The 23,644-nt window shown below is 45.2% G+C and overlaps 1 protein-coding gene and 1 pseudogene across 1 annotated transcript; one reads left to right on the forward strand and one right to left on the reverse strand.

Annotated features, from left to right (window-relative positions):
- The first annotated feature begins 1,436 nt into the window (after positions 1-1,436).
- On the forward strand, positions 1,437-3,566 carry LOC142851347 (protein FAM24A-like). The gene is made up of 3 exons (XM_075975208.1): positions 1,437-1,479; positions 2,154-2,289; positions 3,377-3,566. Exons 1-3 carry the CDS (start codon positions 1,437-1,439, stop codon positions 3,564-3,566), a joined length of 369 nt encoding a protein of 122 aa, XP_075831323.1.
- A 9,799-nt stretch (positions 3,567-13,365) lies between these two features.
- Positions 13,366-14,832, reverse strand: LOC142849808 (DNA-dependent metalloprotease SPRTN-like; annotated as a pseudogene).
- Between the last annotated feature and the right edge of the window lie 8,812 nt (positions 14,833-23,644).

Raw genomic sequence — 23,644 nt, forward strand, 5'->3', positions numbered from 1 at the left:
AATTAAGAGTTACAAATGCTCAGATGTATTTGGGAAATTGGTGCTGAGGTTTACTTGAGCATGGAATGAAATTCAGAACTCTGTGAAAGAAAGCTGTATCTAGAGAGCTGATGTCACACAGATTCCCAGACTGGAGAGATGGAAGAGCTGACAGTGGCCGTCCATTCAAGCAGGCCACACTTCTGAAAGTAAGTTCTTCAAACGTAGACTGCAGGAATTACAGTTTCCTGTTTTAAGTAAGAGTTTTATTCTTTGAAAATTTCACATGTCACATATGTGTACAGCATCCCACGATCCTACACACCTCCCTCTAAGTGTCCAGAAAGCTTCCTGACAACTCTTTCCTGCTCTTATCATCTTTTTAAATTTTAATTTCTATAACCTACCAAATCTAATAGGTTCTGACAATGTACACATGAGTGAGGTGCCGTCCACCATGGATGGACAAGTTCTTAGTGGCCATATCCCAAAGCAAATGATGCCCGGCTGTCCCAACAGCCCCCAGTAGGCTGCATAGGGCTTCAAGAGGCCATTTCTTTAATATGCTGACATTTTAATTGACTTGATCTTTTGTAGGCAATCACAGCTGCTATAAAGCCATAGCCACAGGACAGGAGGACATAGCACTCCTCACCACACACTCTTTGGCTCCCCCTCTTCTGCAGTGTTTCCTGGGCCCCAGTGTTAGAGGTTGATTGATAACACATGCGTCCTCTATGCCTCAGTACCCACAGTCACATATTCTTAGCGCTTTGACCAGTTATGGTGAGCATTAACTATTGCCCACTCCAAAAATGGAGCTTCTCTGACCAAAGCTGAGACCAGTATTGACCTATGGGCTTAAACATAAATATTAAAAGGCAGCTTGACCACATGACCATGTAGGAAAATATGAGTAGTGGGTTCCCATCTAAATCCCATGACCTCCCCCGCCAAGGTTTTTGACTAGGATTACATTACTAGACATGAAGTTTCTCCTGTGGAGCAGGCCTCAAATCAATCAGAAAGTAATTTGTTACTTACCCCCCCATCCCATGCATCAAACACTCATGGCTCTGCTGCCTCTTACATATATACCAGAGCATGCACTGCCTGGCAGGTTAGAGTCGTAGGAACAGAAACCAGCATTGAGTAAGACCTCGGGTCATTTTTCTCCTAGCAGCCTGCACATCACCTCTGGCTCTTGGAAAAAGAGTCATTAGGAGAGTTTCCTGGTCAGTTTGAGATTGATTTCTTTGTCCAGGCAACGAAGTGTAAGGAGTCTTCATCAATAAGGTCTAACCATCTAGTTATGGCAGGGAAAAAGAACATTGACAATACATTGTTATTTCTTGGGTGTTTCTGGATCCTCCCTAACCAGTAACTCTTAGGAAGTTAACCTATGGTTAGCACTGTTTCCAAAGGTTTATTTTGGTTGTCTAATGCTATTTTTACAAATGTCGGCTTTGAGTAATGAGAAGAAGAATCATAAAGAGGCAGGTAGGCTATAAGTGGCTGAAAAGTCTGTTTCCCTGGTTCACTTTTCACCTGAGAGTGTCAGAGTTAAGTGTAAAGAACTTCATTATTCCAAATGAGAAATGTTGAAGGCTCAGGTCTTAGTAGGACAGCGGCAACATTCGATACTTGACTCATCCATCCCACCCCATCCCTGCCTCCCATAATTCCCACTATTTACAAAATGGATTTTCAGGCTCTCTGACTGTTGGAGTTCTGGCTTAGAACTTGTCTTTCCTGTACAAGAGCTCCAAAGCTCACACTCAGGCTAGAGTTGGCTGTGACTCTGATACAACCTGAATTCAGCAGGCCCGGGCACGTGTGAAGGAGGCAACTGCCAGCTCCAGGGTGGGCCTTTGATTTATTGAGAGTCTATTTATTTCTGCTGTCTGCCTTTTCCTCTGCCCGTGTTTCTATGCTTGGTTTGTTCTTTTCCTTTTTAATCCAGGGTTTTACAGTTGAATCCTCTTTACATGAACAATTTCCCTCCTGTCCACCTTGGACCAGCTAAGGCCTCTCTGGAAAGAGTCCCTCTGGATTCCATGTAATCTGTGTTTGAGGCCCATTTCCCCTTCACTGAAGGAAGTGTGTGGGGCCTGCTAATGGCTGTGTGGGAGGGAGGCCTCACTCACTGCTTGTCTGCTCTTTTCTCTGCCCAGGTATGTGGAGACGTTTTGACTACCAAACAATAATCCTGATCGTCATTTGTGCTGTGATCCTGGCAGCCTTGGTTGTATTGATAGGAGTTGTCCTCCGTCTTTACTCCAAAGTAGTCAAGGCACTGGATGCAGCTAGGTAAGAATGCGGAATACCCCTTCTAATGGGACACTGGGCCCTCAGCTGGAGCAGAGTCATTTCTTACTACAGTGGCCACTAGTAGGGGAAAGTCAGGGCCATTTAGGAGGATGCTGGCAGATGGGTACATAAGCTTGGATGTTTCCCTTCTAGGTTTGAGCTGAGAGCTTACAAATTCACTGCTCTCGGCCTGGACTCTCTCTTTATGTGTGTGTGTGTAGGTGTGTTTGTGTCTGCGTGAGTGCGTGTGTGTGTACGAACATTGCTTTTTGTCACTTGGCCTCAACGGGTGTGCCTACAGTATTTTACAGGGCCCTGGCTGAGCACCTTTTCCCTCTCTAGAGCTGTAGGCTGGGGAATCCACAGATGATGCCTTGGGGAGGACCTGTGTGGCCATAATGACCTCTTCCCACTCACTGGGGAGCTCACATGTCCCCTCATTCATTGTCAATGGCTGTGGGAAAAGTGAAGTGGGTCAAGAGAATAGAGACTCCATGGAGGACAGCTGACAGGGGTGGAAGTCAGATGAGAGATACTTGAAGATTGGGAGAGAAGCCTTGAGTATGAGAGGCAGGCTGTCAGCAGTAATGGTGTCCCTTTCTCGTGACGTATATGGCGGACACCAGACCTGAGCCCAGCCAACTCTAGCACCTTCTTTATCATTCCCACATCTCAGTGGCCTGTAGCAGATACTGGGATGCAAGTCCCTCTCGCTTGCTTGAACTGGCACCCTGGGTTCACATGCATAGCAACTGTAGGAGAGGAAAAGATAGGGAAGGAGCAGAGAGCTTCACCCCAAGGCTGGTGTCACAGGTGTGATGGGCTTCAGCCCTTGACTTCACATACAGCCCTCATGATTTTAGAAGCTCACTGAAAATGACAATTCTTTTTTTTTTTTTTTTTGATTTTTCGAGACATGGTTTCTCTGTAGCTTTTGGTTCCTGTCCTGGAACTAGCTCTTGTAGACCAGGCTGGCCTCGAACTCACAGAGATCCGCCTGCCTCTGACTCCCAAGTGCTGGGATTAAAGCTGCCACCGCCCGGCTGAAAACGACAATTCTAAGCTCATTTTGTCTGTTTCTTTTAAGAATTGTAGAAGAAACAGACAGTGCTGTGAGCTGTGTTTATCCGTGCAAGGTCAGCCATGAGAACATCTTCCAGGCCAAACCCATCGCTATGGAGTCTTGTCGTACCCACCAGTGCTGTGATGACTGCAGTGTCTTTATAGACCTTGGTGCCCTCCCCCGTTGCATTCGTAGCGTAAAAGAAGGACTCTGACTTTGCAGTGGTGAATGAAAAGAAATCTTCATGATCAATATTTCAATTCCCTAGTGGAATATTTTCTTAATCAATCCACTTTCTATAGTGTTTCTTTTGTCGTGTATCACCTACCATGATATTTATGTACTTTTGTATAAATGTACAATATTGAAAACAATGATTGTCTCAATTATGTTTCTTAGTTATACTTCTAATATCAATACTCATTATGAGATTTGGGCAGGAGGGCATATAATATATTTTAGAAAAAAAACAGTAAAATGAATAGAAAATATAAGTGCCCTGTACTTTTTCAGCCCCAGAAGGAACGGGTAGGTTGATTTAGGGGCATGTCTAATTTTACTCGCAATAAAGTATGGGAGGTTATTCCTCTTCAGTCCAGCTTGTCAATTTCCCAATGTGGTGTCACTCACTGGGAGATAGTGGGTACATCCTGATTACATGGGCTGGGATTTAATGATGGGGCCATCTTTGTGGCTTCTAAAGAAAAGGAATGTGTAGCCTAATTATGCCCTATAATCCCACCTGGGAGGTGGAAGCAGGGGAATCCTAATGAAATCATTGCTTGGCCAATTACTTAAGTGTATTGCTAGCTAACTCTTACATGCAAAAATAACCCATCTCCATTGTTTTATATTTTCTCACGAGGCTCATGGCCTACCAGCAAGATTTCAATGTGTCTGTCTCTGGCAGCAGCTCTGTGGCTTCTCCTGAATCTGCCTCCTTTATCCCAGCATTCAATTTAGTATTACCAACTTAGCTCTTTTCTACCCTACCACGGGCACAAAACAGCTTCTTTATTAAACAATGGTATTCAAAACACACAGAGGGGAATCCCACATCAATTGGGTGTTCAAGGTCACCATCAACTACCCTGAGTTTGAGCTGATCTGAGTTAGAGTAGCCCCCTCTTCAGAAAAGACAGCGAGCGTGTGTGCTAACAGGAGCAGGCAAACCTGTGACTGTCCCCCACCACTGACCACCCAGATTTCACATCTGTTCAGAACCAGGTGTCCTCTTTAGATCCTTTTCCCACTGGCCAGTGCTGATTCTGCTGATAAAATCAACTACACCATAAACCTGTAACCCAAGCCAGAAGCCCAGGTGCCCTTCATCACGGCACAGGTAAGAGGGTGCACCTTCAGCACTTCTGTTCTGTCTATGAGGCCCCTGCAGCCCCTTCCTAGAACAGATGCCTCACCTGCAATCACCATGAATTTCCTCTCCTTAGCTAGGCCTTTGGGCACCACAGAAAGAGTTCACAGACAGAGCTATTAACTAGTGATGGGCTGCCACCTACTGAGGGGAATTAAGAAGAAGGAACGGAACAGGAATGGCAAGAGCAGCTGCCTCCTATGGATGGACAACATGTGGGGGATGCAGTAAGGGATGCAGGTGCTCTTCAGATACCATGCTTGCATGCCTGCCCCACTCCAGCCCCACCTCTGTACTAGGTGCTCCAGGGCACTGCCCCATGATCCTCTAGGGGAACCAATCTGTCTCTCATGAGTTTCCAGAACATTGCCTTCATCCCTTACTTGGCTTTGATTCTTTGTTCTAACAGCAAGTTCCTCATGGACAGAAAACACTTGAGCACCTTCTAACCTCAGCCAGTGGGGAGCTGAGTACCTGATATGGGGAGACCTGTTGCAGCTTGTCCTTACCCGACGTCTAGTTTTGGTATTAGAAGGGACATGAGGCAGGTGGGACAAGGCAATTGTGGAACTTTCATCTTAAGCAGCAGGTCAGAACACACACAGGGCTTTTACAACTAACGGATTCATCTTGAAACTCAACTTGGCCTTCACTCAGGGAGCTCCATGACCTCCCCCAGCCACCCCTTACTTTACTTTAGAGTGGGACTTGTGTAGGGACCATCTGTGAGAGGAGGTCTTCCTGGCCCATAGAAACCCTGACTCATGGCCATGACACAAAGCAGGTTTCTACCTACCTGGACCCGAGGTGTTCCTCCCCTCCAGGTGGCTACAAAGACTTCTCACACACTGATGCCTAGGGACAGGGGAGAGAGGAGATTCCAGTCATGAGAAGAATGAGTGATTTAGGCCACACCCCGTATGGGGTGACTGTGCACAGATATAGCCAACTGTGGACAGTTCTTAGTAATGAGAAGGATGCCACTGCAGGTATCCCACCCACTGCCCCACATAAACACTACCTTACTGACTCTTAGGTGAGTGCTTGTGTGGATAGGAATCCACAGAGCTGTGTAGGGATCTGGGAGTTCCCAAACTCCTTGTAAACACTACTCCTCAATGCAAGGGTCACTCCATAGCGAGGCTCACCTTGCTGGGGCACAGTTGAGGACTTTCCCCTCCCAAAATCACAGTTCAGAACCAAATGAGGACAGAAAATCAGGGAATCTGGAGAAACACAGAAGAGTGGAGGGGTATAGGAAGGTTTCACTCTAGGTAACCATTTGACCCTCAACGGGTTTCATTTGACCCTCAACGGGCTTCATTTGACCCTCAACGGGCTTCTGGATGATTCCTAGTATCTTTTGACTTTTCTGTTGCTGTGATATGATACCATGACCAAGACAACTTAGAGAAGAAGGATTTGTTTGGGTTTATGGATCCAGAGGGTGAGTGGATGACTATTATGGTAGGTAGCATGGTTGCAGGCAGGCAGGCAGACATGGCAATGAAGCAGTAACTGGGAGCTTGCATCTGATCCACAAGCATGAGGCAGAACAAGCTAACTGGGAATGGTGTGGGTGGGATTTTCACACCTCAAATCCCATTCCCACTGGCATACCTCCTTCAATAAGGCCGCCACATCGTCTCATCCTTCTAAACAATTCTACCAATTGGGGTCCAAGAATTCAAATACATTAGCCTTGTGGGGACGCTCTCATTTAAACCACCATTCCTAGAACTGGCCATTCACTGAAAATGTCCATAGGAAGTTAAACATGATTGAGGTTTTCCCTGCCCTACATGTCTGTCTCCATCAACTATTGCCTGGCCTTTCCTCCATCTCCCTTCCCCTCTCTTTCACACATGGATGAGAGAAGTTCCTGCCCCAGGGCCTTTACACATGCACTTTTATCTTAAATCTCTCAAGGTAGATCATAAATGACCGTTTTTATCATTTTGTGTTTTCTTCTGTTTTATTTTCTCAAGATACTTGTCTTTGTCCTAATCTGCATCTTTTCCCTCCCAATATTTCCAAATTCTATCTAATCACCCTGTTTTAGCACCGGCAACCCACTTGCCCCTATATAGATTTTTCATTTGCTATCTATTTTTCACACTTAGAATGCAGTTCCACTAGAGTAAAATCTATGTGTCTTCTTCTCAGTTCTGCATTCCCAATTCCTAGAACAGTGAGCCATGAACGTGTTCTCAGTGACTGAGTGGAAAGCAAATGGGTGAAGGAATGGGCAACCTTTCCACATACACACCCTTCTTCCTAGTCTCCTGTTGGACACCAGGACTTCTGACTCTGAGTTACAAGCTCAGTACCTGAGGGACTCTCATCCACCCACTTTATCTGCTTCAGAGGGACAAGGCCAGAAATCCTTGCAGGGAGGCCTGACCTGCACTGTGCTACCCTCCCCATCCTCTGCTCCTCCTCCCCAGCCCTCAAGCCAGTGGTACCACCTCACTCATGATCTGCACAGATGGGGCCAAGGTCCAAGTACAGATCAAGGCCGGGGAAGCTGTGATGGAGCTGCTGAGCCCTGTGTAGAATTGGGCTGCTGGCGCACAGCCCTTTGAGGAGTGACCTGGAAGAACGAGTGCAATATGGGAGACTGCTGGCCAGGATGCAGCCCCACAGCTGTGGCGTTCTCACCAGCATCACCGCTGTCATGGCCAAACTGACGTTTCCCGAGGTGCCAGAAAGCTTATGAAACTCAGAAATATAAAAGCCTGCGAGCCCTGAGGCATGCTGCAAAGATGGAGGTCACTGGAAGGCTGTTCATTTGGGCCACTTTAGTTGCCTTCTGTGGTGCACAGCTGACGTCCACGGTGGCTGAAGGTAGGAAATGGAACCAGATTCTTCAGCTCAAACATGGAAGACCTGCTTTTACCAGTGGGCCTCTTCCAAAGCCTAGAAAGCTTTCCTATCTGCTGCCCTCCGTACAGAGAATAACTCCCCTTGGTGCTCTCTGGAAGAGGGGTGCTTTAGTGGTCAGGTCCTTATTGCCCAAGCTGTGTTCCCTGAAATAGAAAAGGCACACACGATTTCTCTGTGTAACTTCATTTTAGCATCAGGTCTTAAGGCTGTACACCAAAGGGAATAGGTATTGACATAATTTTTAAGAGAGTGTGAATTTCAGTTGCTGAACATTTGAGGGTAAATTCATACAGAGCCATACTCTGGCAGTTCTAACAGATACTATATACAAGAAAGGGTCTCTCATAAAAGGGAAAGCGTCTAAAGTTTTCCAATATGATAGCACTTGTGACCAGAACTACACATGGAACATTTCTAAAATCAAAAAGAGAGGAGGAGAGGGAAGCACTGATAAATTCACAGCAGGTTTCAGTGAAGATGCTGATCCTGGGTGGGCGGAGCTGAGCTACCCTTCTCAGTTATCTTTGCTTTCTCTTCCCTGACAAATGCAAAACTAATTATGGTTAGGGGAACACCGAAGTTTCATTCATCAGTCACAGGTGAAATAGAACACACGAAGATTTGTTTCTAAGTACATAGGGGTTTGGATCATCAGTCTTATTTGGAAAATGTATCTATTTTGTCTTTGCTGGAGTGTGTGTGTGAGTGTGTGTGTATTTATAAGGCTGGGACTTACAACAAATCCCAGGTGGCCTCTTGCATGGGAGACTCCTTCCTCAGACTTCCTAATGCTGCCGTTGCAAATATATGCTGCTTCTCCTTGTTTTACCCATTTTCCACTGGGTTCTTTGTCTTTAATGTTTCTTTCTATATTTTTAAACATGTGTGCTCAAGCAAATGCGTCCTCACATGTTATAGTGCACAACTTCTGGCTGTTGGTTTTCTCCTTCTACCATGTGTGTTCTCGGGACTGGATTCCGGTTGTCAGTCTTGTCAACAAGTGCCTTTACCCGCTGAGCCATCTCACTGGCCTCATCTTTCTTTTTTCAATAATTTTATTATATAAAACAACTTTAACTTTAAACATTTTGTTCATATTATTCTTCTTCCCCAAGTCCTTTCCGATATTGTCCTTCTCTCTACCCACCCAACTTTAAGTTCTTTCTCAAAAACAAACCAAAGACCCAATTCAAAAACAAAATCTAGAAAACAAAGCACATCAAGACCCAAAGAAGAAACAACAACAAAAACAAATAAATGCACACACACAAAAAAAGTGTCGAGTCCATTATATGTTGGTCAACTACTGAACATAAGGTCTGCCCTTGAATGACTGATATAGACAATGTCACTCCATTGGAGAAAACTAATTTTTCCTGTTCCAGCAGGTACAAATGACAGTTCTGTTGTTAACCTTTACACTTGGAGCTAGATTTTCATTCATTCTCTCACTCATTCCTTCATTTATAAAAAAAACAAAATAAGGGCTGGAGAGATGGCTCAGTGGTTAAGAGCATTGCCTGCTCTTCCAAAGGTCCTGAGTTCAATACCCAGCAACCACATGGTGGCTCACAACCATCTGTAAAGAGGTCTGGCGCCCTCTTCTGGCCTTCAGGCATACAGACAGAATATTGTATACATAATAAATAAATAAATAATTAAAAAAAACTTGCTTGAAAAAAAAACAAAATAAAAAAAATGAGCTACAACAAAACCTCTCACACTGAAGTTGGACAAGACAAGCCAACAGAAGGAAAAGAGCCTAAGAAAAGGCACAAGAGTCAGAGACCCACTCTTTCACACACTCAAGAATCCCTAAAACCAAGAAACTGGATGAATGCCTTGTCTTTTAACTGCTGCATTGTAAGAATTGTTTATCTATTCTAGATAGGTCTTCCTTCAGGCCCTAATATATTTTTTATGGACTACATGTAGAATAATTGTAATTTCTCCCCCAGGACACGAAGGGCAAAGCCATTGATTGTGTCTTGGTCTATTGTATTCCTTGTGGGAGGTTGAATCCTTGTGCCTGCTGAGGGGACAGGGACTGCTCCTTTCCTCAGTGCTAACTAAGGTATCTATCAGGCAGATTAACATGCACAGCCAGCCTGGCAGGGTCCAATCTTAAAGATACCCACAAAGCCTTCATCCTACAGCTCAATGCTGATGAGAACTGCATTTGACCCATAGAGAGACCTGAAAACCAGAGCATCCGAATCATCTTCTCCCACATCCAGTAAGTGGAGGCTTCAGTTTCTCAAGGGGGTGCTGCCTCTAACCATGTTGGGGGAGATGAGGTAACTCAGATGCCTCCAGAAAATGAAGGGGTCCCCATGTTAATGTTAATGATGATGATTATAGTTATGGCTGCTGGTCATCAATGAAGAGTGGCATGCCAAATTCTGAGTCACACAGGTTCTGTGAGGCCAGTGCTAAAGGTCCAGACTCAAGGAGCTTGCTTATGTCAGTCAACTAGAGCACAGAATTATCAAGTTTGGTACTCAGCTAGTCTAGTTCTAGACCTCAAAATCTTAAACTCTAGTCCCAAACTCTCATCTACGTTACAGCTATCACAGAAGCTTCCAAACCCAGTCCAAGACTGCATCATATACAGTGAGATCACCTGACCAATTTTGAAATTTTATTTAAAAACAGCATACATTTCTCCATTTTGTGATGCCCTCACTATGCCATGCTAAGATCCTAGACTCCATGTACTACAAAGTCTTGGAACTTCATAAGATCTACCCTAGTGATTTCTCAGCAACTCTCTGTAGCAGGTGCAACCCAATTCAGTAGATAAAGAAGTTCAGAGAAACCACTCTCGGGACCAGGGCCACCACATAATAGATGAAGGAAGGGGAGGGAATTTCAGCCTCGTGGCTCTTGGGCCCCTATTCTTATACCATGTTAATGGTTCTCACTCTGTAGCTGCCAGAATCACCAAGAGGGCTCATCAAAGTCACATGCTGGACCATGTTGGGGTCCTTACTCCCTAAAATAATATGGGTAGAGACTGAAAATCTGCACAGGAAACAAATTCTCTAGTGACTCTGATGCTGCTGTTCCAGCCACCATCCTTGGAGAACCAGGGCTCTACATGGCAGAAGCAGGAATTGGCTGACCTTCAGTCCAATGCAAAGAAGGCAAACTCACTGCCTTCCTGAACCAGTAGAGCTATGAGAAGCCTCTACCCCTCCCCATATTTGATGTATAAAGAGAACGAGCAGAACTGTGGTAAGAACAAAGATCAGCAGGAAGAAAACAGTGTTCATGGGGGCAAATTCTTGTGAACAAAGCCTGTGGTAGCTGCTTCATGCTAAGAATAGCAAAAACAGATGCTGCCCCAAAGCTGCCTATTCTCCTGCAACTCTCTGGAACTCTGAAACACATCTTGCTCCAATACTGAGGGGACTTAAGAGGTGAGTGAACAGACACTCGGCTGGACACCCTACTCTCTAGGGCCTCCCCATTGTGATAAAAACCACGGGCCCTTCCCTATCCTGAGTGAGGTAACCCAGAAACCCCAAAAATGAATTTGGTATGCCTCACTCATAGGTGGATACTAGTTATAAGCAAAGGATATTGAGCCTATAGTTCATGATCCTAGAGAAACTGAGTAATAAGGTGAACCCAAAGGAAAATATATAGACCCACCTGGAAATTGGAAACAGACAAGATCTCCTGACAAATTTGGGAGCACTGGGGCAGAGCAGGGGTATAGAAAGAAGAGAAGAAGGGGAAGAGGAGGGGAGAAGGGGAGGATTAAAAAGAACTTGAAGGAATGGAGTAGTCAAGATGGAGGAAGGACAGAGATGAGAGTCATGAAAAATGATATCTTGATTGAGGGAGCCATTATGGGGTTAGCAAGAAACCTGTCTCTAGAAAAATTCCCAGTAATCCACCAGGATGACCCCAGCTAAGACCCTAAGCAATGGAGGAGAGGGTGCCCAAACTGGCCTTGCCCTGTAGTTAGACTGATGATTATCTTAAATATCACCAGAGAAACTTTGTCCAACAACAGATGGAAACAGAGACAGAATACCTTCTTCTCAGCACCTCATGGAACCTTCTCAAAAATTGACCACATACTCGGAAACAAAACAAACCTCAACAAATACAAAAAGATGGAATAACCCAATATACCTTATCAGATCACCATGCTTTAAAACTAGAACTCAACAGCAATACTAATTCCAGAAAACCCACAAACCCATGGAAATTAAACAGTGCTTACCTGAATCATCAACGGGTCAAGGAAGAAATAAAGGGAGAAATTGGTCACCAAAAGAACATATGATCCAATAAAAAAATGGAGTACGGACCTAAACAGAGAAGTCTCAACAGAGGAATCTAAAATGGCTGAAAGACACTTAAGGAAATGTTCAACATCCTTAGTCATCAGAGAAATGCAGATCAAAACAACTCTGAGATTCTATCTTACACCTGTAAGAATGGCCAAGATCAAAAACACTGATGACAACTTATGCTGGAGAGGTTGTTGGGAAAAGGGAACACTTCTGCATTGCTGGTGGGAATACAAGCTGGTACAACCCTTTGGATGTCAGTATGGTGATTTCTCAGAAAATTGGGAAACAACCTTCCTAAAGACCCAGTAATACCACATTTTGGTATATATCCAAAGGATGCTCAATTGTGCCACAAGGACATATGCTCAACTATGTTCATAGCAGCTTTGTTTGTCATATCCAGAACCTGGAAACAATCAAAATGTCCCTCGACTGAAGAATGGATGAGGAAAATGTGGTACATTTACACAATGGAGTACTACATAGCAGAAAAAATAATGGCAGCTTGAATTTTGCAGGAAAATGGATGGAGTTAGAAAACATTATTTTGAGTGAGGTAACCCAGACACACAAAGCCAATTATCACATGTACTCTCATTCATGGGTGGTTTTTAAACATAAAGCAAAAAAAAAAAAAAAACCAGCCTACAAACCACAATTCCCGAGAACTTAGACAACAATGCGGACACTGAGAGAGACTTACATAGATCTAATCTACATGGGAAATAGAAATTAGAAAAATACTAGATCACCTGAGTAAATTGGGAGCATGGGGACCTTGGTGGGAGGTTTGAAGGGGAGAAGCAAGAGGCAGGGAGGGGATCAGAAAAAAATGAATAGCTTAATAAGAATCAATAAAAAAGAAACAGTAATTTAAAATATAAATTACTGAAAATATAGAAGTCTTTAAAATTCACTACCACCTGTATGCAGAAAGTAAACTCTCTTAAAATATCCAACTGCTATGACTTTGAAAAAAAATATGTCCTCCTGTCCGGACAGAGAATCTGACGTCATAAAGATTAACATCAGTTCAAGGAATAGACCTTGATATTAAAAGTATTCAACTGTTGGGACTCCTGTCTTGAGACTATACAAATAAAAATAATTCTCTAAAACATTCAAGAGAAAACAAAAGTACCTAAAATCATACGTTGATACTGGACAAACTGAGCCAAAGTCCAGGTAAGGCATGGATGAACACAGCACTCTGACGCATCCTGAGACAGTGGATCCCTACATTACCCAGGGTCAAGGGCTTAAGTGATGCTCCTGTCTCAGCTTCCTACAGGGACATAGCAGCAGACATACCTGGATGGAGATGCAGACTACAGTCACTCACTATGTGTGCGTAAACTAGAACACTGCTGGTGTAATAAGTCAAACTGTCACCCACAGGTCCTTCACCACCATAAGCCAACAGATGGCGTGGGACCCGCTCCATTTCAGACTCTTGGAGGTCGGAGTTTGGTTTTGTTGCCTTCCAGGCAGCGGTCTAAGTGCTCATTAATCTGTGACTGCAAAACTACACTCTAACAGACGGGGTAGTAGACAAGCCCTCGCTGAGGGCATGAGCTGCCTGAATTCCCAACTGTGCTGGCGGCTGTGGGCCGTGGGCCGTGGGCTATTCTGAGGATCACCACCACCACTCTGCGTCTGCTCCTTGATGACCCAAAGCAGTCCTGTCCTCCAACCGGGACCACTTGTTTGGAAACTGGTCTTCAGACCCACTCTCTTCTTGGGGTATGGTTGCGGACTTCCCAGCCGCAGACGCCACAGTTGCTGATGCTGAGGCCAAGGCTTTGGAGGCCTTTCTCAGGGATGCCCTGGAAGGCGGAACCTTTCTCTGAGAACGGGATGAGGCTGAAGGCTTGGTGCAGTCCCCAGTGGTCCCACTCTTAACTGGGGATCTCTTCACATTTCTGAAAGCCCTTTGGTTGGCAACAGAGACTCGGAGGGAGTAGCTGCTCGGGACACTCTGGTGACTGGCAATGGGGACAGGGGAGACCAGCAGAGGGTTTTTACTCAGGAAATCATTCTGCTCACCTTTCACCTCACCGTTAGAATCGAATCTCAGGCCACTTGCTGAATGGTCTTGACTTGAGAGACCTTTGGCTTCATGAACCACGTATGAAGTACTCAACTTTCCAGGTGACGGGCAAGTGCTTGTCTCTCCAAGAACAGACCCTTTGCCACTGAGTGGGATGAGCGCCTGGGCCTCCCCTCTGCACAGCTTGTCTTTGTTCTCCACTGCTGATGCTGGCTGCTTGCCTGCTTTTGTCTTTCCTCTGCCTTTCTTTGAACTGTTCTCTGGCTCCTTGATTTTTCTGTAAGCGCCTCCACAAGTTTTCTGGTGGTCAGCCCCCCAGGAGTCATGGGCAGAGGGTGCTCTGTTGGTAACATGCTTCACATAGCCATAGTAGGGCTGTTTGTGCAGCAGGGCCCATTGCAGCGCCACCAGTGACCACGATGCTCACCGACCTCGTCATGGAAAGTGTGGTAGACCGTTATGTTGGCGCCTGTCACGTGGTTGATGCGATGCATATGTTTACAGAACTCCGGATCATGTCCTTTCCCCGTCTTTATTATTATTAGTGACAAATAAGTAGGCATGTATCATTTTGTAGAAAAGAGTCTCTACAAGGCCCTTTCTGGGTCTCAGTTTTAGAAGAGGTTCACTGAGACAGATGAAGCACATTCCTCCTCTTCCTTCATAGGTGCAAATCCCAGCACACAGTGTCCTGCGCACACTTCACTTCCACGGCCTCTAGGTGCCTCCACAAGAAGCGGTCCTTAAACTGCAAGAAGAGCGTCTGCAGGTCCGGGGTGGGGTTCACCAGCTCCCATGCTGCCCCGCACCACGAGTCCCACTCCTGCTGCAGCCGCAGTGCTACCACCAGGTCCTCGTCCATCGTGCGCGACTACCACACAGTCCACTCCGGAGCCGCCCATCGTGCTCGCATGGCGCAGGGGTCTCGCGAGAGCTCCGGGACCAGCGGTTGAGCGTGAGCAGCTCGCTTAGAATGCCTTGGCGGAAGTGGCTATGCGTAGTCCCGAGAGCACAAGCCTAGGAATGCGGGACTCATAGGCTAGGGACGGCTGCCTCCAGAAGGCCCCCGAACTCCAGCGGTTCACGTCAGGTTTGCTGCGCGCCTGAGCAGCCTCCGACTTCTGCACTGGCTCCTTCGAACATGTGCCTTAAGGCGAGGCCTTTTGTGGCACCTGGATTCTATTCTCTTTGGATCCTTGATCTGCCTAGATGTAGTAGGGAAGGCCTTGGACCTCCACAAAGCTAAGTGCCTTTCCTTCTCTTAGGAGTACAGGTAGGTGGGGTGGGAGGGTATGTGGAGGGAATGGAAGGAGGAGAGGGAGTGAGAATTTGGATTGGTATTTTTTTTAAAAAAAAGTCTAATAAGAAAAAGACAAGTAGGGGCTGGAGAGATGGCTCAGAGGTTAGGAGCATTGCCTGCTCTTCCAAAGGTCCTGAGTTCAATTCCCAGAAACCACATGGTGGCTCACAACCATCTGTAATGAGATCTGTGCCCTCTTCTGGCCTGCGGGCATATACACTGACAGAATATTGTATACATAATAAATAAATATTTTTTTTAAAAAAGAAAAAGACAACTATTAATCTCAGATATTTTGCATTGACAAGAAATTTGGCATATTGATATACATGTAAGTTTATTTTGTTATACTGTATTTGTCTTTCTACTCTTATTTGGGCTATTGTGCTTATGCTGCCCATTTCAAAATGCAATGTATAATTAAGAAATGAGGTTAGTAGTTAATCTCTAATAATCAAACTTGTAGTAACATTAGGTAGGTATGTTTTCAAGGTTAGACGGGTATATTTTAGTGAGGTGGATAGTTTCAGACACTTCAAAGACCCTTAGAAGATGGCACTTAAAATGTTTTCTTAATATGGGGCTTTCCATGACAGTGAGACATGTCTTCTCCTGGCAGCGCCAATCTACTTCATAAAATGATAATGGCCATCAAAGAAACTCCATAAGGAGTTTGATTTCAATGTGGCAATGCTAACCATTTGGACAAGAGCAGCTCTTGCCTTGACTGTTGACAGTGTGCGGTACAGACCGGACAAGTGGGACATGGGAAAACGACTGCTAAACTTTCAAGACAAGGCAGGACAGTCCCTCAACATTCCGGCTTCACAGAAGACTCTGCCAGATGTTCTTCTGGACACAAGGGAAAGCAACTGACAGAGTTTGCCAATAAAAGACAGGACAGTCCTTCAATTTTCACCAAAAAATATCTGCCAAATATTCCAGGCCTGTAGACCAAAGATGGATGCGCCAGTGTTGCAGAGAAACTTTAGGTGACTGTCCAGACAGCCATATGTCTCTGTTAGGTAATATTACATCCTTTTGGGGTCTTTGATGGAGTTAAAGACAAAATACAGTTGCTCACGGTTCTAGTCACCTGAAATATCCACGTCTGTCAGGCACCTTGTGGGTGTTGATATGATGAGCTGGTATATGGTGGTCAATTCAGAGAGAAAGAGAAGTGGAATGGTTCATGTGATGTGATAAGAGGCAGTTCTGAAGAAGCGAAGGCTGAGAGGAATGGGCTGATGGTGGTGGTCTTCTTGTCACCCAGGACCAGGGTAACATCTGTGTCTGGGCTGCTGCCTATAGCCATATATGGGTCTTCAACAGCCAGGATCTATGTTGATGTCTATGACCCATGTTGCCACCAAGGGCACAGGGATGCCCAAGGTGTGGGGTGTTACCTGTGGCCATTGTGGTGTCCATAGGCTGTGCCACCACCAGGCCTATGTTGGTCTAGATGGACTGTGCTGCCACCCAGGGAACATAAATGACATCAGGCCTGGGTTGGTGCCAGGGACCATGTCTGGGTCCGTTGCCCTGCAGCAACCAGGGTCTGTGTTTATGGCCAGGGCTTTGGTGAACACTGAAGGTCATGTAGATGACTGGGATCTGATCAAATACCTGAGTCCATGTTGGTCTCCAAGGGCCATGCTTCCATTGGGGCCGTGATAATCTGGATGGCCTGTGCTGGCACTTGTGGCCATATTGACATCTGATTCTGGGCTGCATTGAGGATCCATGTCCAGGTTTGTGGCCATACTGCAGCCAGGGTCTGAATTGATGTTTGTCGCTCCTGATAACATTGAAGGTAATGCTGATGCCAGGGTATGGGCCACTACCTGGGGCCATGTTGGTGTCCAAAGACCACACTGCCATGGGGACCATGCTGATCTGAATGGTCTGCCCTGCCACCTGGGGTCATAGTGACATCCAAGCCTGGCTGCTGCCTGGGATCATGTCTGGGTTCATGGTCCTACCACAATAGGTAGGGTTCTGTGATATCCATGACCCATGGTGCCACCAAAGGCCACACAGATGCCCGGGATCTAGGCCACATCTTGTGGCCATATTGGTATCCTAACGCTGTGTTGTCAGTGAGGCCTTGGTGTCATCTGAACTAGGGATGCTGCTGAAGGCCATGTCTGGGTCTGCGGCCCTACAACAGCCACGATCTCTGTTGATGTCCATGGTTCCTGACACCACTGATGGCAATGCTGATGCTAGGGGTCTGGGCTGCCACCTGTGGCCATGTTGGTATCCAAGGGCTTTGCTACCATGGATGCCGGGCTAATACGTGTGAACTGCACAGTCACAGGGTCCTGAACCCAAGCTGCTGCAATGGGCCGTGTCTGAGTCTGTGGTCCAGCTCTAGCCAGGGTCTGAAGTCCATGACTCATGATGTCAAAAGGGGTCATAGGAACCAAGCATGTTGAAATCCAAGGGCTGTGTTGAATCAGCCCTGTCCATCACTGGCCCCAGGATAGCTGTCCTTATCTCTCTTTGGACACTATAACAGGGGAGCTGGTGTTTTCCCTGCCCCTGCCCCTGCCCCAATGGGAGGGCTGACCTCAGCACTCATGATGCATGGCCCCACCCTGCACCATAGGCATGGGAGAGCTGGCCACAGTGGCATGGGCTTAGGAAAGTTGGATATGCTCCTCAACTGAGGGGAGTGGTCCCAATGACCCAGATCCACCAGCTCAACTACCATTTTGAACTACATCCTGATGTTGAGTTAGCCCACACTCACAGATGGCCCATCTTTGACCTACTGGTGTGCACAAATCGGCTGGTCCTACAGATAATAACTGCAAAATCGCCATGACTCAGACAACAGCAGGATGTCATGCAACTTTCAAGGTGTCATTGTTTTTTACGGCTGAGTAGTACTCTATTGTGCAAATGTTACACATTTTCTTTATCCATTCTTCGGTTGAGGGGCACCTAGGTTGTTTCCAAGTTCTGGCTATTATGATTAGCGCTGCTATGAACACAGTTGAGCAAATGTCTTTGTGGTATGAGTGTACATCCTTTGGGTATATGTCCCAAAGTGGTATTGCTGGGTCTTGAGATACATTGACTCCCAATGTTCTGAGAAACCACCACACTCATTTCCAAAGTGGCTGTACAAGTTTACACTCCCACTAGGAAGGGAGGAGTGTTCCCTTTACTCCACATCCTCTCCAGCATATGCTATCATTGGTGTTTTTGATCTTAACCTTTCTGACTGGTGTAAGATGGTATCTCAGAATTATTTTGATTTGCATTTCCCTGACAACTAAGGATGTTGAGCTATTCCTTAACTGTCCTTCATCCATTTGCGATTCTTCTGTTGAGAACTCTGTTTAGATCTGTAACCCATTTTTAATTGGATTATTTGATCATTTGATGTTATATATTTTGGAGATCAGTCCTCTGTCTGATGTGGGGTTAGTGAAGATCTTTTCCCATCTGTGGCTTGCCATTTTGTCTTAGTGACTGTATCCTTTGCCTTACAGAAGCTTCATCTTATTGTTTCTCTCACTGTCTGTGCTGTGTTAGTAAGTGGTCTCCTGTGCCCATGTGTTCAAGGATACTTCCCACTTTCTATTCAATGAGTTTCAATGTGGCTGGATTTATGCTGAGGTCTTTGATCCATTTGTGGTGTGGGAAGTCCTTCTGTATATGTATTTTCCATGCTTTTATTGATTAATGTAGAAGGTACTTTTGGGCAATGGCTTAACAAAATATAGCCAGGATGGAAGAGATATATATAGAGAGAGTAGGCAGAGTTAGAGAGAAGCTATGTAGATCTGCCAGATTCAGAACTTTATCTGGTAAGCCACAGCCACATGGTGATACACAGACTGATAGAAATGGTTTAGGGTAGAAATAGGAATTATTAGGAATAAGAGCTACCTAAAAATATACTTAAGTGATTGGCCATGCAGTGACTTAAATAATATAGTTTCTGTGTGATTATTTCAAGTCCAAGCGGCCTCTGCCAACACATTTGGACCTAAATTTTGTGTATAGGAATAGATATGGACCTAATTGTGTTCTTCTACATGTTGACATCCAGTTATGCCAGCACCATTTGTTGAAGATGCTTTCTTTTTTCCACTATATGATTTTAGCTTCTTTGTAAAAAAAAAAATCAGGTGGTCATAGGTGTGTGGATTAATATCAGGGTCTTTGATTTGATTCTATTGGTCCACCTGTTTGTTTTTATGCCAATACCAAGGTCTTTTCATTACTGTAACTCTATAATAGAGCTTGATGTCAGGGATGGTGATGCCTCCAGAAGTTCCTTTAGTGTAGAGGATTGTTTTGCCTATTATGGGGTTTTTGTTTTACAATATGAAATTATTTTCTTTTGAGGGAGGAGTGATAATATGGGCAAAGGGGTCAAGACCATGGTAGTGATACCCATAAAAACAGCTGACCTGAGCTAGTGAGACCTCACTGACTCTGAACTGATAGTGAGGGATCCAGTATAGGAATGAACTGGGCCCACTGAATATGGGGGGCAGTTGTGAGGCTTGGGTAGTCTGTGGGGCCACTGGTAGTGGGATCAAGATTTATTCCTAGTGCTTGAACTGATATCTTGAAGTACATTCTCTTTGAAGGGATACATTGCTCAGTCTAGATATAGGGGGGAGGGCCTTGGTCTTGCCTCCAACGAAGTGTCAGACACTGTTAACTCTCCTTGGGACGTCTTACAATTTCAGAGAAGTAGACGAGGAGGGGGAGGTAAAGCAGGAGGAGAGCAGGGAATGGGGATGGGAATAGCTATGTAAAATGAGAAAAGAATGTATTTTAAAAGTCCTACTTTAAAAATCAAAAGAAGAAGAAAATAGAAAAGAAGAAGCCAACTGAGCTATATAGAGATTGGCGCCAAGAAAGTGTTTGAATGACTTCCTTAAATTAGCTACGTTGTCTTTTTATTTCCCAGTTAATCAAAGTAACTTTATTAAAAAAGAAAAAAAAGAAAACTAAAGCTGCATGAAAAAGCCTTATGGAAAACCACTACTTAGCTAATTTAAATATATAATTTTAAATGGGGCTAACTGGTTCAGCAGTAAGGATCGCTTCTTGCTTTAGCTTTTGCAAAGCAACTGAGTTCTACTCCCAGACCCTACATGGAAGCTCACAATGACCTATAACTCCAGTCCTTGGAGATCCTAAGTCCTCATCTAACCTTCATGGGCATCATGGAGGTACATGATGCACATAAACACATGCAGATAAAACATTAACATATGAATAAATAGATCTAAAATATTAAATATATAAAACTTGGGGGAAAAGGAGTCTAATTGTATTCAGCATAGGTAGATAACCCTGCTTACTAAGTGAAAAATCTCAATGCCATGCTTGGAACATTTAGTCAAATGGACACATTCTTGGTTGGCCACCATAACTGGATGGCAAAACTCTACAGCTAAAGACGCCACATGCTTTGATTGTAGGACATAGAGAAACCAAGTTAAAACTGACAGAGAAACTTTTCCCCTGTTGCTTAGGTTGCAAGTTCAAGAAAGTGTTTTGTAGATCTATGGGGTAGGAAAGAGATCAATGATCTCTAAATACTACAGTACTAACCTGACAGGCAAGAAGTGTCTGCTGGACCAATAGTGGCACAACCGTGATGGGGAGGGAGGGAGGTAACCATCTGCTTTCTGATTATTTGAGAACTTTTGCACAAGAGGGAATTCATGCCTGGTGCTCTAATCCTGACAACAACAAACACCCTGGCTACTGTACTAGTTTGCTTTCTGTTGCTGTGATAAAAACATTGATTAAAGGGAACTTGAGAGAGAAAAGCATTTCCTTAGTTTATAGATTAGAACCCATCAAGGGAAGCCACGGAAGGAACTCAAGGAAGAAACTGAAGCAGAGGCCATGAAAGAACACTTCTTCCTGACTTGTTTCCCATGGCTCATTCAGCCTGCTCTTTTATAAAACCCAAAACCACTTGTCCATTGGTGCTACAGTCCACACTGGGATGAGTCTTCCCACATTAATCATTAACCAAGAATATGCCCCTACAGACTTGCCTACAGGCCGATGTGATGAGGCATTTTCTCCACTGACATTCCCTCTTCTCAGATGATTCTAGCTGGTTGACAAAACAAAACTAAAGGAAAAGCTGAGTGACAATTATTCCTAGTGTATAAACTAAAGATATGACCACTGTGTGCTATGATTAAGGAGAAGGCTTTATTGTAGGTAAGAGAGACAACAGCCAGAAGTATCTGGAAGAGTCCAGAGCAGGGGGTGAAAAGTCAACTGAACATGGCCAACAGACTGGAGCTGGGCAGGAGAGAAGCAGAAAGCAGAACTGAAAGAGGAACAGAACCAGGAAGAGAGGGAGAACATGGGAGAAAGAAGGGAAAGAAAGGAGAAAGATAGAGAGAGGCAGACAAAGAGAGTGAGCATAGACAGAACAGCAGGGTCATAAGGACAATGAGTAGCTGTGGGGAGGGAAGTCTGTGGGCTGGGGAGTTCAGGGTAGGGGAGGAGATGAGGAGAGCTGGGATGCTAGCATTGACTTTGAAATGTGTAACAGGTTCTTGTGATACTGAGGAAGCCTGGAGGCCAGCAAGGGTTTTAATATGCTACTAGGCACCACAGGTGGCCCTTTGTCCATTCTGTCTTTTGGAAATTTGGGAAAATGGAGTTTCCTTTGACCTGACACCTAGAGTCTCAAACTACATGGTTTTGGACAGCCCTGATGTATTTATTCCTGGAGTCTAGAAGACTGTGCACCATTTAAAGCTGTGTGCCTGAGAGGACTAGAAACACACTCAGAAGAGTATGAGCTTGCCCTGCGGTACTGCATCTGGAGGAGATTGGAGGCTCTTGCCAAGGAGGAGAGGCCTGAGACATAGTTCTCAGCTGTTTGACTCAGTGTTGCAGGCATAGCTCACGGGTACCCAGAGTCACTCAGCAAAGACTGGAAGATTTTGTTCTTGTTCTTGTTCCCAAGAATTTAAAGAAACCTTTGCCTAATTATTAAGTGCATCTGGGCAAATCAGTGTCTACACACAACAATGGACACAGATGTTAGAGAATCGGTTGGGGAAAAGTCACACAAGATGTTATGAGACTGTGACAAGCAGCAACAGCAGTCTTGGGAGACAGAAGAGTAGCTATCAAAAAACACCATTTAAAATATCTAGTTTTTTCTGGTATCACACCCCACAGGATCCCAGCACTGGTTCTATTTGTGATATTTCTGAGTTCCTGGAAGTTACTGTAATAGGAAGTATGGCTGCATTCATATGATCATAGTGGATAAGCATTTCATCCTGCATGGTAGTGAACACTGAAAGAAAAAGAAGGACTGGGGACAGTCAGAACTTCACCAACAGGAACCAAGGGTCAGACTGAAAGAACCCAGTGCCCAGCTTGGGGAGACTGGGAGTCACACAGGAACAGGTAAGTAATCCTGAAGAGGCTTCTGCCTGTGCAGTACTCTCTTTCTGGGACTTCGATGGGGGAACTGCCAATGCTCATGGAAGCGCTGGAGACCCTGGGGTGCTTCAGAAATAAATGGGAGAAGGGAAGAGGCAGCTGGCTTACCTCTGTCCCTGCGCTTTCTAGCTACATGATCTTGGTGGTCACCAACCTACGGCCATGTGACTATTGGGAGAAGAACTCTTGTACCTGCAAAGGCTCTCAGGCCATTCACTAACTGGGTAGCCTAAGGGCTGAGAACCACACAAAGAGAGCCAAGCTCAGGTTTTCTCTTAGCTTAGCTGCTACTCTATTGATATTTTAATTATCATCTGCCACCCCACAAACCCTCAGTCAGCACCCTGCTGACCACTCGGGCCATGACCTGGCAGGGCTTCCTGGTTCACAACCCAGCTCTGCCACTTCCACATAGGTTTGAATTAAGTGTCTCTATCATTCTGTTAGTCAATGAGATTCGGAAGTCAAAGACTGGGGTGAAAACCTGCTAGCACACAGACTGAGTAGCAACTAGCTGACCTTGCTTTTTGGCCAGAAACACTGTAAGAAACCAGTCCCTTTCCTCCTTTCAGAACCAAGAGGAAGCTCAAACTCCAGTCCACACCCTTTCCTTCCTGTGTGTCTTCTCTATCCAAGTTGCTGGCTTCTCTATGGCCAATTCCAGTCAACTAGTCACTGACTCTGCTCCCAAATTCAAGGTATAACTTTATTGGGCAGAATTGGGAGTGTCAGAGTGCAATCAAAATATTGCACAACATCAAACTGAGCTCAAAAACCACAGACAACTTGGTCCTTCAAACTAACAAGGACATGGGTCTGACCTTTAACCTCAGGGTATGACTACAGGACTTCTCACACCACTGTACTCAGCTGCTTCTCCATGCTGAAGAGACTCAGACACAGGCTGCCA

Source organism: Microtus pennsylvanicus, chromosome 5, assembly GCF_037038515.1.
Source record: "Microtus pennsylvanicus isolate mMicPen1 chromosome 5, mMicPen1.hap1, whole genome shotgun sequence".
NCBI lineage: Eukaryota > Metazoa > Chordata > Mammalia > Rodentia > Cricetidae > Microtus > Microtus pennsylvanicus.

What these genes read in the sequence shown, in the direction of transcription:
- LOC142851347 (XM_075975208.1), top strand. Translation starts at nt 1,437, where the DNA reads ATGTCGGCTTTGAGTAATGAGAAGAAGAATCATAAAGAGGCAG. An exon ending in GAAGAATCATAAAGAGGCAG is followed by an intron (nt 1,480 to 2,153) that starts GTAGGCTATAAG and finishes TTCTCTGCCCAG; the next exon opens with GTATGTGGAGACGTTTTGAC. An exon ending in AAGGCACTGGATGCAGCTAG is followed by an intron (nt 2,290 to 3,376) that starts GTAAGAATGCGG and finishes GTTTCTTTTAAG; the next exon opens with AATTGTAGAAGAAACAGACA.